Consider the following 17,899-nt stretch of genomic DNA (forward strand, 5'->3'; position numbering starts at 1 on the left):
CTCGGGGAACACAAAAGTTTTGTGAGGGAATGCAACATATTCTCGAGGGAACACAAAATATTCTTGTGGGAACAAAAGTTTTGTTAGGGAATGCAAAATATTCTCGGGGAACACAAACGTTTTTGTGAGGGAACACAAAATATTCTCGAGGGAACACAAAATATTCTTGTGGGAACAAAAGTTTTGTTAGGGAACACAAAATATTCTCGGGGAACACAAAATATTCTTGTGGGAACAAAAGTTTTGTTAGGGAACACAAAATATTCTCGGGGAACACAAAATATTCTTGTGGGAACAAAAGTTTTGTTAGGGAACACAAAATATTCTCGGGGAACACAAAATATTCTTGTGGGAACAAAAGTTTTGTTAGGGAACACAAAATATTCTCGGGGAACACAAAAGTTTTGTGAGGGAATGTAATATATTCTCGAGGGAATACAAAATATTCATGTGGGAACAAAAGTTTTGTTAGGGAACGCAAAATATTCTCGGGAACACAAAAGTTTTTGTGAGGAAACACAAAATATTCTCGTGGGAACAAAAGTTTTGTTAGGGAACGCAAAATATTCTCGGGGAACACAAAAGTTTTTGTGAGGGAACACAAAATATTCTCATGGGAACACAAAGTTTTGTTAGGGAATGCAAAATATTCTCAGGGAACACAAAAGTTTTGTGAGGGAATGCAACATATTCTCGAGGGAACACAAAATATTCTCGTGGGAACAAAAGTTTTGTTAGGGAACGCAAAATATTCTCGGGGAACACAAAAGTTTTGTGAGGGAACATAAAATATCCTTGGGGAAAACAAATGATTTGTAAGGGAAGACAAAAGTTTTAAATGAAAAACAATAAATTAAAGAACTGTTTTCTGCAGTGCTGAGTCAGTTCACCGAGTTTACCTTCATATGAAAGGTGACGATAAGAGCATAGCTCTTCTATGGCCTTCAAATCAATAGCGCATCAACCAAAGCCAATGGATGCAACAGGCTCATCTTTACTCACCATCTTGTAAAGTCGTAATTGCATCCGTCTCTTGGCTGTACTTGCTGTCTCCAACATCATTAGTTGCCATCATTCTCAGCTTGTATGAAGTGAAGGGTTTCAACCTATGGGATTGCACAGATCGTGAGCTCTCTCATATCGGACAAAGACCTTTCCCATCACAAATGATGTGGCTCAGCAGTGCATGTATGAGCTAGTATCTATAAATGTCAGGGACACAATCCATTGAAGCCCAAGGGCACGAGCTGGCAATTACGAATTTTATCTTAAAGCACTCGAGGCAGAGAGGTGAGGAAGGAAATAAGATACAAAACTCTTCGCGTCAGGGAGATCGCATAAAGACATTAGAGGAGCATATGGCACTTCATAAAAACAGAAACGTGATATTGAAAAGAACAACTGGGATGCCGGTAGAATATCACTGCTTATGTTTATATTTATGCATTTTGGCAGATGCTGTTATCCAAGGTTACAGTGCATTGGGGATATACATATGTCGAAATCAAAACTTTGACCTTGCAGTTGCAAGCATCATGGAAAACTAAAAAAAAAATATCAGAATGCGGCATTGACAGTAAAGGGAATAAAAGGAAAAATGTCTGCTTTTAATTTCTAATTTCCCATTCACCCAAAACAGACTGCGCAAGCCAATTGAGCTCATTAACTAACCAAATGTGTCATTTAAGTCTCATAACCGATTTCTGTCAATTGATATGACTGCCAAAGAAGAGGCTTTTACTATTTGCTATTGCCTAGTTAAAGGGAATGTTTTTCCCAGGGTGCCCCTCTCCTAAAAGCCTCCAGCTGGTAAGGACACAAATCGGTCCTTGAATAATCCATTTAGCAACAATCTTGCCGTTTAAAAAAGCACTCAAAAGCTGACGGCTGAGAGAGTTTTCAACTGAGAACAGAGACTCATCATAATCAAGATGAGATAGCCGTCCCAATGCATATAAAATACCATTCCGCCGCCCATATAATCACGGTTGCGGATCAGACATAACTCATATGCAAAAAGGCGGCGCTCCGGTAGCCCGGTGGAACCGATTGTTTCTCGCTCGCTCAAATTGGATTGAGTATCATAAATTGCGGCGGAGGAAAAAGACTCCTACGTGTTTAATAACACTCCCTCCCATCCAGCCCTTATGAGCCCGGCAGGGGAGGCCGACACCCGGCGAGTGAAATCAACTCGGTGATGGTCATTCGGGGGCGGTCCCAGCATAAGAACACCAGTGATGCTGTTTGTGAACACATGCTCACCTGTCCACCTCCCAGGACGTATAATTGTGGCTTATAGCGGAAGAATGAGTTGTCCAGTCTCCGTCAGGCAGCTCCTGCGTTTGCAGGGTGAAGTAACGCACGGGAGACGAGCCGTCTCCTCCGGGAACCCAACTGAGGCGTAGTTTGCGGGACTGCACCTGTTCCTGGGATACTCGCAGGCGCTGTGGAGGCTGAGGTCGCTCTGATGGAGAGAGAGAGAGAGAGAGAGAGGTGTGATGGGTCAGTGCAAGGGTCGAGCAAGTCTGCTGACTGTTCTTAATCACAGCGCAGGGTTGTTCTACTCATGTGTGCATCGGTCAGCAGCTCTCGCCCTGGCCTTTCCACACCTGCGTGACACACAACTGCATAACCCCGATCGATTTTAATGGGCGAAATCGATACAGACAGGCATAATTGTTTATTTAAAGGTGTGGGGCATCGATCGTCATTAAAGATGCAGATCATGCGCGACAAGAGGTATTTAAAGCCGTGACTGCAGCGGTCTCGTCCGAGTGGTTTTTTAAAGGGTCGATCGATGGGTCAGAGGTTGATATGTAATCACATTTCATCTTTAACCTAAACCTCTGTATAATTTATTCAGGTATTGCAAGAGTAGCAGGTGAGATGATGAATATCAATACAGTATTTTTTACGGTCTCTCTTGAATAGACTGAATGGATCATGTATGAATGTGTTATGCGATGTTTCAGAGAATATCAAATGAGGAAAAACGGCAGAGCTGATTTTTGGAAAGGTTGTACTACTTACAGTAGTATAAGTTATTTTTAACAAAAAATCTGCGTGACTTAGTTGACATCAAACTTATCAAAAAGATAAGTAATTGTACAGGCGATGATTATAGTATATTATAGTAATATAGCCTAATTGATATCATTTATTAGTACAATGTTTTTTATTTTGTATTACAAATAGCCTTTCACACGTAAAACACCACGATATTCTATAGTCTTCTTTAAACCATAATGTTTTAAAACCGTACTGTAGTAAATACATTAGTATACTACATTATTTAAAGTTTTCAAATTTACTACAGTAAATATTACAGAATATTATAGTATACTTTAGACAAACTTAAAGTTATTACATGTTTCTTATGTATGGTTGATATTTTTAATATATAAAGTCATAGCTTTATTAAAATTCTTAATAATAATATATTTTTCTGTTTATTGTATTTCTCTGTCACTGTTATGCACCAGTAGACCAAGGCAATTCCTTGTACATGTAAACACACGATACTTATACTTATAATTCTGATTTTGAGAAAAAAAGTCTTGAGAAAAACATGCCAAGTTTTCTCATGTACATGAATAATTTCACCTTGATATTCCAGAAATCAGGACATGTTTTTAGACCAACACCATTTATAAGGTTTTCTTTTAAGCCACATTTCTGTTGACCAATCCTCTGATGTTAAAGGAAAAGTTCACCCAAAAATAAAAATTCTGTCTTCATTTACTCACCCTGGACTGTTTCCTTGTAAAACCTGTATAAATTCCTTGTTCCGATGAACGCAGAGAAAGATATTTAGAGGAATGCTTGTAACCAAACAGTTCTTGGCCAACATTGACTACCATAGTAGGAGAAATGACAATGGTAGTCAAAAGTGCCCCAGAACTGTTTGCTATCCTACATTCTTCAAAATATCTTCTTTTGTGTTCAATAGAACAAAGATATTTAAAAAAAAATTCCAACTATGGTAGTCAATGGGGTCCAAGAACGGTTGGGTTACAAGAATTCTTCCAAATATCTTTCTATGTGTTCATCAGAACAAAGAAATTTGGAACAACTTGAGGATTTTCATTTTTAGGAAAACTGTTCCTTTAAGGTTGTTTGCACCGATTGGAATGAGTTGTGTGTGAGGCTATATGGGCGTGTGTGTATTTTTGGAGTCACCTCTAATCTCAGTAGTTATGACCACAGCCTGTGCGGGCGTTCCCCAGCCCTGATTGGTCTTGGCGGAGATGCGAAAGATGTAGGCCGACTCCGGGGTCAGGTGGGACGCTGTGAACTGACGTGTATCTGGACCCACTTCTACTGTGATAAACTGGTTGGGATCCCCTGAATCCAGATGATAAGCAACCTGGTATCCTACAACAAAGTCATTAGAACATTTGAGGTGAGCTCTGATCCGCTTTCCTTATTTCAATGCTGAGAACAGCTTAAGCCGCATCTACCCACATCAAACGTCTGAAAAACATTTCCACAGACTTGGGAGAGTTGTTGTCAGTCAGTTCTGCTTTTGAGAACTCAAAGTACAAAAAGGACGGGAGGAAAATATCTCCTCGCACAGACGATTTGTAAAAGGGGAATCAGCTAAAAAAAAAACCAAGAGTTTATATGACGAATGACTTTCAAACAGGGTTCAGCGCACTGGAAAATGCGGTACCGCCGTACATTAAATGTGGTTCTGGTTAACGTCCGCATTCATTTCTTCACTTTACTGAGAAAATACTTTTTATTCAAATGGCTTTCATCTGTAAGGTCCTCCGCCTTCGCTCTTGATATCGAATTCAATTCAAGTGTCAAATTTAATACACAGAGTCCCAAACCACTTGGACGAAATGGAATTTGTTTGGGTCTCGTAAATGCACAAGTTACGATATCTCCGCAATATGAGATGTTTCACAGAGCCGAATCCTCGGTGTTAACACAACAAGCCTGGTCTGACACAGCAGCGCTGCAGAGCGCCAACGGACCATCTGCATCTCGTCTGAGGAAATGACACGTGTGGCGAACCTCGAGCAAAACAAATGATAACATTATCTGGAAACATGTTGAAAATGGAACGTGTGGGCAGAGCTCGGCTGTGGGAGAGATGGAGCATTACACCACCGTCTATTTATTTTCGGCATTTTTGCACCGCGCGCTGGCCCTTGGCGGTGCAAAAACGAAATTAGGCCATCCCACGTCAGGAGACTGTAGCACTTTGAGGCTGCCATTTCATCCTAATGTCCACTTCAGCCATGAGGGCAGAGGAAAATAACACACATCCATCGCCTAACACACACACTTTCTGCTTACTTTCATGTCAATGTCTATATTTCTGTAGACAGCGAGAGAGCCACGGGCAGAAAATGCTAGAAAGCAGCTCTTTCGCTCGGCGTCTGCTCGACTTCAGCGGTCCGTGACCCGTGTGTGTTTATCGGGACTTTGCTTGGGGAAAGGGTTTCTACTGCGAGGGCATCGGCCCATGTGATTGGCTAGGTCACCACCCCACAAACTCCTGCAGCTCTGTTTTCCTCATTCATCGCCCGGTGATTACCGGTCCTGCAGCGGCCGGGAGAAACGCTGTCACAAGGGCAGAGCCTAGAAAGGCCAGGAAAGTCCAGTGCTCTACCACTACCATATTTGAGAGGGGAAGCGGAGAGCTCGTGCACAACGGCTTTCAACTCATTTCCAACATGAAGCAAATTTGAGAAAAATCTCACTTCTCTTCTTTAAATCTACATACAGTATGAGCATCTCTTGACACGAAAACAAAGAGCAAAAATGAGCGAGGCGCTCTCGTCTCTGAATCTGCCTTTATATCAACTTGATTTATGTTCACAACACACATCTGAGCTCTGCTTTGATTTAGCATTCCCCTTACTTTGTCAGATCTCTTCTGTTCTGTGACTCTTTCCATGAATAGGAAGCAAAACATGGCCAGAAAGTCTTCAAAACCAGTGTCAGTAAAAGAGGCACATAGGATTCTCAAAACATTGATCTGCTTTATTTTCTGTTAAAGTAATAGTTCACTCAAAAATGAAAATCCTTTTATCATTTATTCTCACTCATGACATTCCAAACCTGTTTGACTTTCTTTCATCTTTAGAACACAAAATAAGATATTTTGAAGAATGTTGGTAACCAAACAACACTGGCCCTCTTTGACTTTCATTGTGTGGACACAAAACCACAAAGACATTTCTCAAAATATCTTCTTTTGGGTTCCACAGTCATAGAGAGGTTTTGAAGGACATGAGGGTGAATAAAAGATGACAGAATTGTTATTTTGGGGGGAACTATCCCTTTAATTTTTAATGGTTTTAACCTTCTGCTACCCTGTTATCAAAATCTAGGACAAAACTTAGGAAGAACTTAAAGTGACAGTTCACCCAAAAAATGAAAATTCTGTCATCAATTACGCACCGTCCTGTCATTTCAAACCTGTATGACTTTCTTTCTTCCGCAGAACACAAAAGAAGATCTTTTGAAGAACGTTGTTAACTGGACCCCATTCACTTGCATTGGTTTTGTGTCCATACAATAAAAGTGAATGGGGGCCAGTGCTGTTCGGCTTCCAACTTTCTTCGAATATCTTCTTTTGTGTTCTGCAGAAGAAAGAAAGTCATAAAGGTTTGAAATGACAAGAGGGTGAGGAAATGATGACAGAATTTTTATTTTTGGGTGAACTATCCCTTTAACTTGTCATCCCATCACGCTATAAAAATTATGTTTTGTCTTGGGTGTCATCATTTTATGAACTTTGTGTAAGATGATGTAATAAGTGGGTTGCGTATCATGTTTTTGGTCCCAAATTTGTTAGTAACTAATCTTTTTATGAACTTGTTGTGAGAATGAATATTCAAAAATGGTTTCTGTAATGCTTCTGTAACACCATTGTGTACCTGCATAGTACCTTCTCTTCTCTGCTTTGCCTGTAAAGTCAGCCGGCTGGAGTCAGATTGAAGCAAAACTACTTTATCTGCTGCAAATTCAAAAGCAAACTCCCATTGCCAACCACCTACATTAACGGCAGGTCTGCTTAGTCTTCTGGGAAGCCAAGAAACAAACACATTTTTCAGTGGCTCTGAAAACAGGATTACATTTAGGCTTTGCAGCAAACGAACCACGTTTACAAGACGTCTAGTTAAACAGTCACGCTGTGCCACATTCCACACTTAAACCGTGCATATGCTCTCAATCGCATTTTCCTGCGGCACGGACACCGCGACAAAATCCCGATTTTCCCAAACATCATCAGCAAGCTAAAATCGGCCTCATATAGTTATTCCAAATCAACGCTTGGGGAATAGAACGGCACCAAAACAAAAGTCAAACAAACAATGGCGTGTTCGGATCTCGTCTTTCCATCGCGGGGATTGTGGGTATCCTTCTCGGGTGCGATTTGCTCAGGCAGCGCGATTTGGCAGGCGACTTTTCTGAGCTTCATTCACTTGAGGTGTTAGTCAGACTAATCTCATTAAAGCGCCGGGATTTTCTCCTCTCCGGATCCTTCTCGCCATATGAGGAATTAGTCTCAGGTGCACGGTGACATGGCTGCATTCACACGGCGGAGGGGAAAAACATGCCTGATGCTGCCCGTCCAATGCATTTCACGCTCTCACGCGGGCCAGATCGAGCACGGAGGAGACGGTTTTTAATGTGAGATGAAGTATATCAAAGCCGCTTTGCACCTGAATCCAAACTGCACGGGTCAGCTGAGATCCTTCTCACGAGAAGAATGGAAATCTATATAAATAAATATCACAGGCAAGATCTGATCTGAACAGTGTGTTTATAACAGAGCAGTAAAAAACTGGTAATCCTAAAAAATGTACCTGTGGTATTTGCGAAGACAGGACATAATTCACCTAATAAATCAAAGCAAATCTGAAACTCTAGAGACACAAGTGAGACAACTTGGGTGGGCCTTTCTCTCAGGAGACATGAGAAGCAGAAAAAAGCAAAACAGCTACTGTGCTATTAGTTCTCTTACCCATTATTATGCCGTTGGGGTCCACAGGGGGCTGCCAGACCACCCTCACCTCCGTCAGACGCACCTCTGGGAACACCAGTCTCATGGGTGGTCCTGGAACTTGAGAGGAAAATCGGAAAAGGAGGGACCAAGGATTAAATTCAACCATCAAATGTCTCTTACGGTCTCTGTAATCAAGCACATGGAATTTAAGCCTATAAGAAAATAAACCTGCTTGACTCATAGCCAAAGCGGAAGCTGTGTTAATACAGGTTATTTAGCTTTCAAAGAAGCAGCTGTTGCCCGAGACAGCTTCTGAAATGGTATTTACGTCAAGATAAGGTCACTGTAAAAAAACCCGCTTTGAAAAGGACAACAAAAAAACTAACATTCATAAGAAGACAAAAACACAAGAGAAATGGATGAAGAGGGGGAAAAAAGACAGCTATGGCAGCACACAAGCCGTGGCGGTTTAATGAACACATTTTTAAATCGTTTCGGTGGATAAGGAAGTGTGTTTTTGTCTGTAAGATTGTGCGCTTGTGTTCTATCCATATGTGCACAGAATTATTGTTTTCCAACATTACCATAATGACAAATGTTGGGATGTCTCAGGAAAATAACTACCGTAGATTTTAACATGTGTAAGATGTGTGTGGTAAGCATCTAAAATCTGGGTGGTTGAAAATACATGTATATGATAATAATATAATATATATTCATCAGACGCACACGCCTGGCCCGGAGTTAACTTCCGGTCTGTGTTTGTTAATCGTTCTGGCTAGTGGATAATAATATAACTATTTATAATTTATTTAATTTATACTAATATACATTTATGTTAACATTTAACATACTAAAAAACTATTTGTTGAATTTTATTGTATAGTCATTTAATTAAATAAACAATTTGTTGGATGGGTCGGGTAACTTTGTCATATTTAAGTTTAGCCAAGTAGTGATTCTTTTACTGGTAACCCAAAATAATACTGGCTAGACATACTTTTAACTTGCTAGCGGATAAAATGTACGTGTTATTTCTTGTTATCAGAAATATTTTTCAGGGACTATATTCTTTGCAGATGTCTATCGGAAGTTAAGTTTGGTCCATGAACGCGCTTGCTCAGTAACGTTTGTTTATGCTGTTGCTGGTAAAACAATCTATATATGAAAATAATAGTTATAAGTTATTTTCATATATACTTTTCCCAAGCATTCAGGAACTCTTGCGTCTTTTTGTGGTGTCTGTGGGAACTCAATTCAGAGAACTAAGCAATGCACAAATAAAATATATACAAATCAAATGAAGTTATGTTTTGTCCTAATATTTATTAAAAATATTAGGTAGGTAAAGTGTGAGTAAAAAATAAAAAGCAAATGATGAAAGAATTTTCGGTAACACTTTACTTAAAGCCTTTATGTATAATGCATTATAAAGGGTTATTAAAGGGTATGATGCATCATAATTGTTCAAAATGTGTGTTGGAATACATTAAATGTTTTGAATTATAACCAAATTAAAAATGCAAAGTGTAACAAAAAATTAATATTATTCATGAGGCATTACAATGCATTATAAGGTGCATTACAGGACATAATTAATACTTTTATAATGCATTATACTTTTTTTTTTGAGCGAACTATCCCTTTAAGCACTAATATTTATTTATTGAAATCAGGAAAATCGTATTTAAAGCTTGTTTCCCCAGCCATTTTATTATATCCCACATAAAAACTAAGCATAAAATGACACTTCCTTTGCACGCAGGACTAATTAGTTGGTGACCAGTGGGCTGCAAAATCTGGACGTTTCCCCTTTAGACAGATTTCAGTCATTTTGACCTTGACCGGGGTATTTAGAGCCCTACTGTTTCACGAATGCCACCCCATGGCGCACCTTCCCGTACCACCCCTCCATCTCTGATTCACAGGCTCTGTTAGACAGTCATGGCCCTATCAATACACATGAAGACATGCTGTGGGGCGTTCCATTGCTTACATGAGCATCGAATGAGAAGTTGCGCCCTACTCCGAAGGACACAGTGTACCACCGGTGCTCATATAGGCCTCTGGTAAAGCAGGTCTTGATTAAGTGGGATGTTTCTTTCTCCCGCTGCCGTGTATTTCCTCTAAACACATACACCGCCCCTCCTTCCCGGGCGTCTGTGACAGGCCTATACATCCACTAACAGGACACCTGTGGAGTGTCAGATAACATGGAGGGAATCCAATAACGTGGGACTGTGCCACACACACACAGGACACATTAGGTTTAGCTCGATCACACGCACCGCTGTTGTCAACGCAATCCGCTCTGTGCCGTCTCTCCACTGTTTCCTTATTTCTCTCAGGATTCCCCCAGTCGATGCGGTCGGTTAGGCGGATTCTCTGTTTCATTTCCTGGACATTAAGGAACTTATAAACCTAACACATCTGACAGGATTTGATTTGTACTGCTTTTTACAGTTGTATCGTGCGGGCCGCGGGACACGTATTCACGAGTAGATGCTCTTACAGTAGAGCATTTCCCATGATGCCTCTTTCTCTTGCCAATGTATTGCTAACATTCATCATTCTGCTTTCGGCTCTGCATGCCACGAGGCTCATATGGTGATAACACTCACGCAAAGAGTCTATTAGCTACTTACTGTATGACGCACGACTTGTGTAAATCTACTCTGTGAGAATCTACAATTAAACAGATGTCTGTTAATGACTTCTTTTAGCAAGATATTAAACTAACAATAATTCTTCATTCCTCAAACATTCAATTAATAATAAAAGCCATTTCCAACGTTCTTTTAAAGGGATACTCCGCCCAAAAATGAAAATTATGTCATGAATTACTCAGTTTCAAACATGTATAAGTTTCTTTGTTCTGTTGAACATAAAGAAAGATATTTAGAAGAACGTTTGCAACTGAGATTTCTGGGGTAGTCCAAAAATGGTAGTCAAAGGTGCTCCAGAAATGTTTTTTTTTTTTAATTCTTCAAAACATCTTCTTTTGTGTTTAACAGAACAAAAAAAAATACAATAATTCTTTCTACTATGGTAGTCAATGGTGCCCCAGAAGTCTCAGTTCCTAACATTCTTCTGAATATCTTTCTTTGTGTTCAACAGAACAAGTACATTTATACAGGTTTGGAACAACTTGAGGATGAGTAATTATTTGTACTATCCCTTTAAAGATCTGCCTAGAAGAAAAAGTTGTATTGCTCAGAAACTGTTTCGTTGTGCAAGTATCAAGTGTCAACTTAGACCCAGATGTTTCTCCTAAAATTGCTTACAAGAAATAAAAAAAGAAACAAATGAGACAATTGATAAAATTGTAAAGAGTTGTAAAATAAATGAAGACTGTATAGATAAAATAATCTGGATTTGGGTAAATTTGATGAGATATGAGAAATGTTTGAGGTCATATGGAGATCTTTAATAATATTGATTTTGACGGCATATTTAACAAATCTGAGCTCAGTTTGAGACAGTTTTTCTCAGGAGAAATATCTGAGACGCAGGAGACTTATTCTTAAATTTCTATTTGCTCTCCATTTAATCTCATTGATGTCTAAGAGAACTCATGAAGATTTTACAGACATTTCACACTGTCAGAAAAAAGGATAAAAATTGTACCTTTACTGTCTCTAAAGTTCTTTTTTTATACATTTACAGGTAACTGGACATAATATAATATGGTACCTTTTTGTGTACAGTACATTATTGTACCTTAAGGACGTATTGTGTACCTCCAAAGGTACAGTTAAACGTTTTGTACCCCTAATATTTAACTGGTACACAACAGGTCCTTAAGGTACCACAATGTACCCAAAAAAATACTACCTTTTATGTGTTGTATACCGGTAAAGGGTACAAAAAACCTCTTAGGTACCACTGCAGCGGTAAAATTGTAAACTTTTTTTTCTGACAGTGCATGTGTAATTTTCTTTCTTATAGGTAAGAATACGCAAATAAACATACAATTTGATGACTACAGCCCTGGTTAAACCCAATCACAAAATATTTAGGTTTGCAGACAAAAGCCAGAACATCCCCGCTAATGATGAACCTCCCGCATCCTCCACAAGCTCTCCGTGAAAACAGGCTTGTGTAATGTCCGAATGTTTCTGTACCATCAGTCCTTAATGAGTCCTGTTCCAGAGGGGAATTTAAAAGGCAAACACAGAGATAATTGCTGCCAAGGTCGAATGAGCACAGACGGATAGACACGCTGGCCGGGTCCTGTGCTTTCGTCATTAAAGTGGTGGTGAAATGGCCCGAGCTATTGGCGTCTGTCTGGGGGGAGCTCCACTTACAGGCCCGTTTAAAAGAGAGCGGTTATCTCTTATTCAGAGAGCAGCACAGAGCTGACCGCGGGCACACAGACTCCATTAATGTGACTCTGTGGCCTGCTGGATTAAGGACTAACCCCTGTATATCACATACAGGCCTTCTTTAAATGGATTTCGCAAGCTGAGGGAAGATCCTTCTTTGCTACAGTAACTGACCAAAAGTGAACTCAAGTAACAGGGATGGACTATCAAAGACATTGAGAGGTATCTGTCGTATAAAACAATTGTGACGGGGGTACAGGTCCAGGATCAGCGTCACCTGGGAAACGGCCCGGCAGCTAATCACACACACCTGGAATCGATTAGCTGCCGGGCATATAAGCCTCACACACATCACAATCGGGGAGCATTACACTCCCGAGAGACTAACCATTCCTGTTCTCTTCTCACAGATTGTGACAGCAGTGACTGAGCCCACTTGGAAACACGAGTACGGACTGGCTGAGACTTTCTTTCACTGGAGCACCCCCCCCCCGGGACTTCACTATCACATTGTTTGGCACGTGTGTGAATAAAATTCCCCTCCGGGGTTGCTTACATCAGCCATCTTGTGTCTGTCGTGTCTCTTACCCTGCCACAAGTGGTGGAGAATGCGGGCAACGTGGTAAGAGACCTTCCAACCAGCGCAATTTTTTCTAACAACTGTGTCATCTGTGCTAGGAACTACGGACGTCCTCTCTCTCTCCGGAGCCGAGATGGAGGAAGTGATACGCTGGCTCACCGAGGTGTCAGTCCGCCAGCAGCAATGCTTCGACCGGTTGATGGCCAGACAGGAGCGAGCGGACCAGGAGTTAGAGCAGCTCCGGGGGACCCCGCTGGCCGATCCACGACCTCAAGCAAACCAACTGCTCACCAAGATGTCGGACCAAGACGATGCTGAAGCGTACCTCCACACCTTTGAGGTAATCGCCGCTCGGGAAGGCTGGGACCGAGGGTTATGGGCGCGCACGTTAGCACCCTTCTTAACGAGGGAAGCGCAGCGAGCCTATTACGCCCTCACCGCCACCCAGAGCGAGGATTATGACGTCCTGAAGGCGGAAATCCTAGCTCGCGCCGGACTATCCCCCTTGTGTGCTACGCAGCAGCTCCATGCCTGGAATTACGACGAGAATATTCCGGTTCGGCAGCAGGTCGCACAACTGACCCGCCTAACCCACCTCTGGCTGCTGGCGGATGACTCCACCGCCCTCCAAGTCGCGGAGAGAGTGATGATAGACCGACTGTTACGCGCCCTGCCCCGACATCTCCGCCGTCCAGTAAGCATGAGCAACCCGAAGACCACAAGGGAGTTGGTCGGAGCCGTCGAGCTGGCGGAAGCCTCGTTCGCCCGGGATGCCGGAGAGAGAGAGAGGATGGCACCCCGGAGGGGCAGGCGACCGCCGGAGAGTACCCCCCGACCAGAGAGCAGGCCGGCGGCCCCCGACCCCGTGGACGAGCCGATGCCCACCGAACCGCCGTTCCCTGGCGCCCGGGCGTGGATGGCGGGATGTGCCGTCCACCAGAGCGTGCCACTGGGAGCCCCAACAAGGGTTATTCAAGTGGGGAAAAGAACCTACCGGGCACTCCTCGACTCGGGCAGCGCGATCACATTGGTTCAGCAGGCCGTGGTCCGGCCGCTGCCCGAGAGCAAGGCGACCGTTCCCATCACCTGTATCCACGGCGACACCCAGTACGTAGCGTCTCGATGAGTAGCCATCACCGCAGAGCCAGGGACATGGCAGGTGGAGGTGGGCGTCGTCCCGGTGCCGGTGGTACTTGGCCGGGATTGGCCCGGATTCGAGCGCCTCTTGGCCACCACAGTACGGGAGGTGCGGAACGGAGGGGGCCGCCGAAGACGTCGTGGGCCAAAACCCCGAGACCAGCGGCAGTCCCTACTGGCCACCGGAAGCGACCGAGAGGGTGAGTGCCACCGTCCCCCTCCTAACGTGTTTTTGGATTTGTTCCAGCAGGTCACCGCGGGAGGAGAGTTTGGCAGAGAGCAACGAGAGGATGACCGGCTGAAACATTGCTGGAATCAGGTCCGAGTCCTGGATGGGAAAGATCGACTCCCCGCGCCTCACCCTCTTCCCCACTTCGTGGTCAAGAACGGCCTGCTCTACTGTGTCGCGGAGCGGCGGGGGGAGGTTAAACATCTCTTAGTGGTGCCGAGGACCAAGACGGAAGCTGTGCTCGAGCTAGCCCACTCCCATCCAATGGCCGGCCACCTGGGAGCTCAGAACACATTGCAACGGATCCGAGACAGGTTCCACTGGCCAGGGATCGACAGGGACGTCAAGGGTTTTTGCCAGAGTTGTCCTACATGCCAGCGGAAATCGCCTCGGCACCCACCCCCCAGCCCGCTGATTCCGATGCCCATCATCGAGGTACCCTTCGGCCGGATCGGCATGGACCTGATAGGGCCATTGCCGAAGTCCGCCCGAGGTCATGAACATATCCTGGTCATTGTGGATTACGCGACGAGATACCCCGAAGCCATCCCACTCAGGAAAGCAAAGGCCAAAAACATCGCCAAGGAGTTATTCCTGATGTTCAGCCGGGTGGGTATCCCCGCTGAGATCCTGACGGACCAGGGCACTCCTTTCATGTCCCGGCTGATGAACGACCTCTGCCAGCTTTTCCGGATCCAGCAGCTCCGCACGTCAGTGTACCATCCTCAGACCGACGGGCTGGTCGAACGGTTCAACCAGACCCTGAAACGGATGCTCCGCCGAGTGGTGACGGAAGACGGGCGCGACTGGGACCTCCTGCTGCCCTACGTCCTCTTCGGAATTCGGGAAGTTCCCCAGGCATCCACAGGATTCACCCCGTTTGAACTGCTGTTTGGGCGGCAGCCACGGGGACTACTGGATATCACCCGAGAAGCGTGGGGGCAGCAGCCTGCACCGCACCGGACGGTGATCGAACACGTCTGGGAGATGCGTGAGAGGATCGACCGGGTGATGCCTCTGGTGCGACAACACCTGGCGGAGGCCCAACGCGCCCAACAGAGGTCGTATGACCGGCCCGCCCAGGCCAGACAATTTCCAACCCGGGGATCGGGTACTTGTCCTCGTGCCCACTTCCACGTCGAAGTTCCTGGCGTCCTGGCAAGGGCCTTACACCGTCGTGGAGAGGGTAGGGCTGGTCACATACCGACTCCGTCAGCCGGGACGAAGGAAGGAGGAAAAGGTATATCACATCAACCTACTCAAGAAGTGGACCGCGCCTCAGGAGCAGATGGCTGCCTTCGCCCAGGAAGCCGAACCAGTTGTGGACATAGGAGAGCAGCTGTCGGCTCCCCAGAAAACGGAGCTGGAGGCCCTGGTCCGTCAATACCGGGATGTGTTCACGGAGAGCCCGGGGCGGACTCAGGTCATCCAACACGAGATTCGCACGGCCCCGGGAGTCGTCGTGCGGCAACGGCCCTACCGCGTACCGGAAGCCCGTCGGAAGGCTATCGAAGAGGAGGTACAACGGATGCTTCAACTAGGGGTCATCGAAGTTTCCCGTAGCCCGTGGTCCAGCCCAATCGTGATGGTCCCAAAGCAAGACGGCACCCTCCGGTTCTGTAATGACTACCGCAAGCTAAATGAGGTCTCTTCGTTTGATGGCTACCCCATGCCACGGGTGGACGAGCTGCTCGACCGCCTCGGTAGGGCTCGGTACATTTCGACACTAGACCTCACCAAAGGTTATTGGCAAGTACCTCTAGCAGCTGACGCCAAGGAGAAGACTGCCTTCAGCACCCCCAACGGTCACTGGCAGTACCGAGTCCTACCGGTTGGCCTACACGGAGCCCCCGCGACATTCTAAAGAATGATGAACATTATACTCCGGCCCCACCAGCAATACGCCGCAGCCTATATTGACGATGTGGTAATCCATGCAGAAAGCTGGGAAGCACACCTCGAACGGCTCCGGAGGTCGACGAGCTGCATCGGGCTGGACTCACAGCCAACCCCAAGAAGTGCCACCTGGGTCTTTCCGAAGCCAAGTACCTGGGGTATCAGATCGGCCGGGGACTCATCAGGCCGCAAGAGAAGAAAGTGGAGGCTGTAAGATCGGCGGCCCGGCCGACGACCAAGACCCAGGTACGAGCATTTCTGGGGTTGGCGGGCTACTACCGTTGCTTCATTCCACACTTCTCTTCGATAGCCAGCCCCCTGACAGACCTGACGAAGAAGGGACAACCTGAGACCCTGGTCTGGACGGCCAAGGCAGAGGCCGCATTCCGGGACCTGAAGCGAGCCCTCACCTCATCCCCAGTCCTGTATGCCCCGGACTTCGGCTGTCAGTTCATCCTACAGACAGACGCCTCCGATACGGGGCTGGGGGCTGTCCTATCGCAGGTCCTGGAAGGGGAGGAACATCCAGTCACATATGTAAGCCGTAAGCTATCCCCTGCCGAGACCCGATACGCCGCCGTGGAGAAAGAGGCCCTGGCCGTGAAGTGGGCAGTCCTGGAGCTGCGCTACTACCTTCTGGGCCGAAGCTTCACGCTTATCACAGACCACGCACCCCTGCAGTGGATGGCCCGCGCGAAAGACACCAACGCCCGGGTGACGCGCTGGTTCCTCGCGCTCCAGGACTTCCACTTCACAGTGCAACATCGTGCTGGGGCCTCAACGGCAACGCGGACGGCCTGTCTCGGATGTGGTGTGGCTGGGCAGGTCTGTCAGGCGACACTTCCCTCCCACCCCTTCTAGCGCCCCTAGGAACCCACAGGAGCCGCCGGGACACCAGGTCGACGCTTGGGGGGGGGGAGTGTGACGGGGGTACAGGTCCAGGATCAGCGTCACCTGGGAAACGGCCCGGCAGCTAATCACACACACCTGGAATCGATTAGCTGCCGGGCATATAAGCCTCACACACATCACAATCGGGGAGCATTACACTCCCGAGAGACTAACCATTCCTGTTCTCTTCTCACAGATTGTGACAGCAGTGACTGAGCCCACTTGGAAACACGAGCACGGACTGGCTGAGACTTTCTTTCACTGGAGCACCCCCCCCCCGGGACTTCACTATCACATTGTTTGGCACGTGTGTGAATAAAATTCCCCTCCGGGGTTGCTTACATCAGCCATCTTGTGTCTGTCGTGTCTCTTACCCTGCCACACAATATATTGTGTGTATTTTTTTGGAGGATCTATTGATAGAAATGCAATATAATATACATAACTATGTGTTCAGAGGTGTATAAAGAGCTTACATAATGAAGCGTTATGTTTTTATTACTTTAGAATTAGCTTTTTCTATCTACATACACCGTGGGTCCCCTTGCCTGTTGTTTCTACAGTATCCCTAAACAGACAAACTGCTCTATAGAGTGCGTTTCGTAAATATGTCATCTCCTTCAGCAAAGAAGCGAAAACGTGACAACATCTTAGTCCTGTGTCAGCCACCGTAGTGCTTCAAAAGAGAGGGGTGGAGTGAGCCATTGGTTGCAATTCACAACCTCACCACTAGATACACTGGACCTTTAAAACAAAGCACTATATAAAAAAACTTAAATGTACGTTTTTAAGCTTACGGCATCATTTTGTTATCAATCAAAACGTTCCTATGAGATCTACAAAAAGTTTCATATATTAATTTAAAACCAAAT

At 45.2% G+C, this 17,899-nt stretch overlaps 1 protein-coding gene across 1 annotated transcript in view; it reads right to left on the reverse strand.

Annotated features, from left to right (window-relative positions):
• The window catches only part of sdk1a (sidekick cell adhesion molecule 1a), a 295,667-nt gene that overhangs the window by 24,602 nt on the left and 253,166 nt on the right, over window positions 1-17,899 (reverse strand). Inside the window, exons 29-32 of the mRNA XM_057345051.1 lie at window positions 7,988-8,086; window positions 4,180-4,374; window positions 2,263-2,464; window positions 1,003-1,106 (exon numbers count right to left, since the gene is read on the reverse strand). Coding sequence (XP_057201034.1) covers window positions 1,003-1,106; window positions 2,263-2,464; window positions 4,180-4,374; window positions 7,988-8,086 — 600 coding nt within the window. The remainder of the gene's footprint in view (window positions 1-1,002; window positions 1,107-2,262; window positions 2,465-4,179; window positions 4,375-7,987; window positions 8,087-17,899) is intronic.

Source organism: Triplophysa rosa, linkage group LG11 (assembly GCF_024868665.1).
Source record: "Triplophysa rosa linkage group LG11, Trosa_1v2, whole genome shotgun sequence".
NCBI classification, from domain to species: domain Eukaryota; kingdom Metazoa; phylum Chordata; class Actinopteri; order Cypriniformes; family Nemacheilidae; genus Triplophysa; species Triplophysa rosa.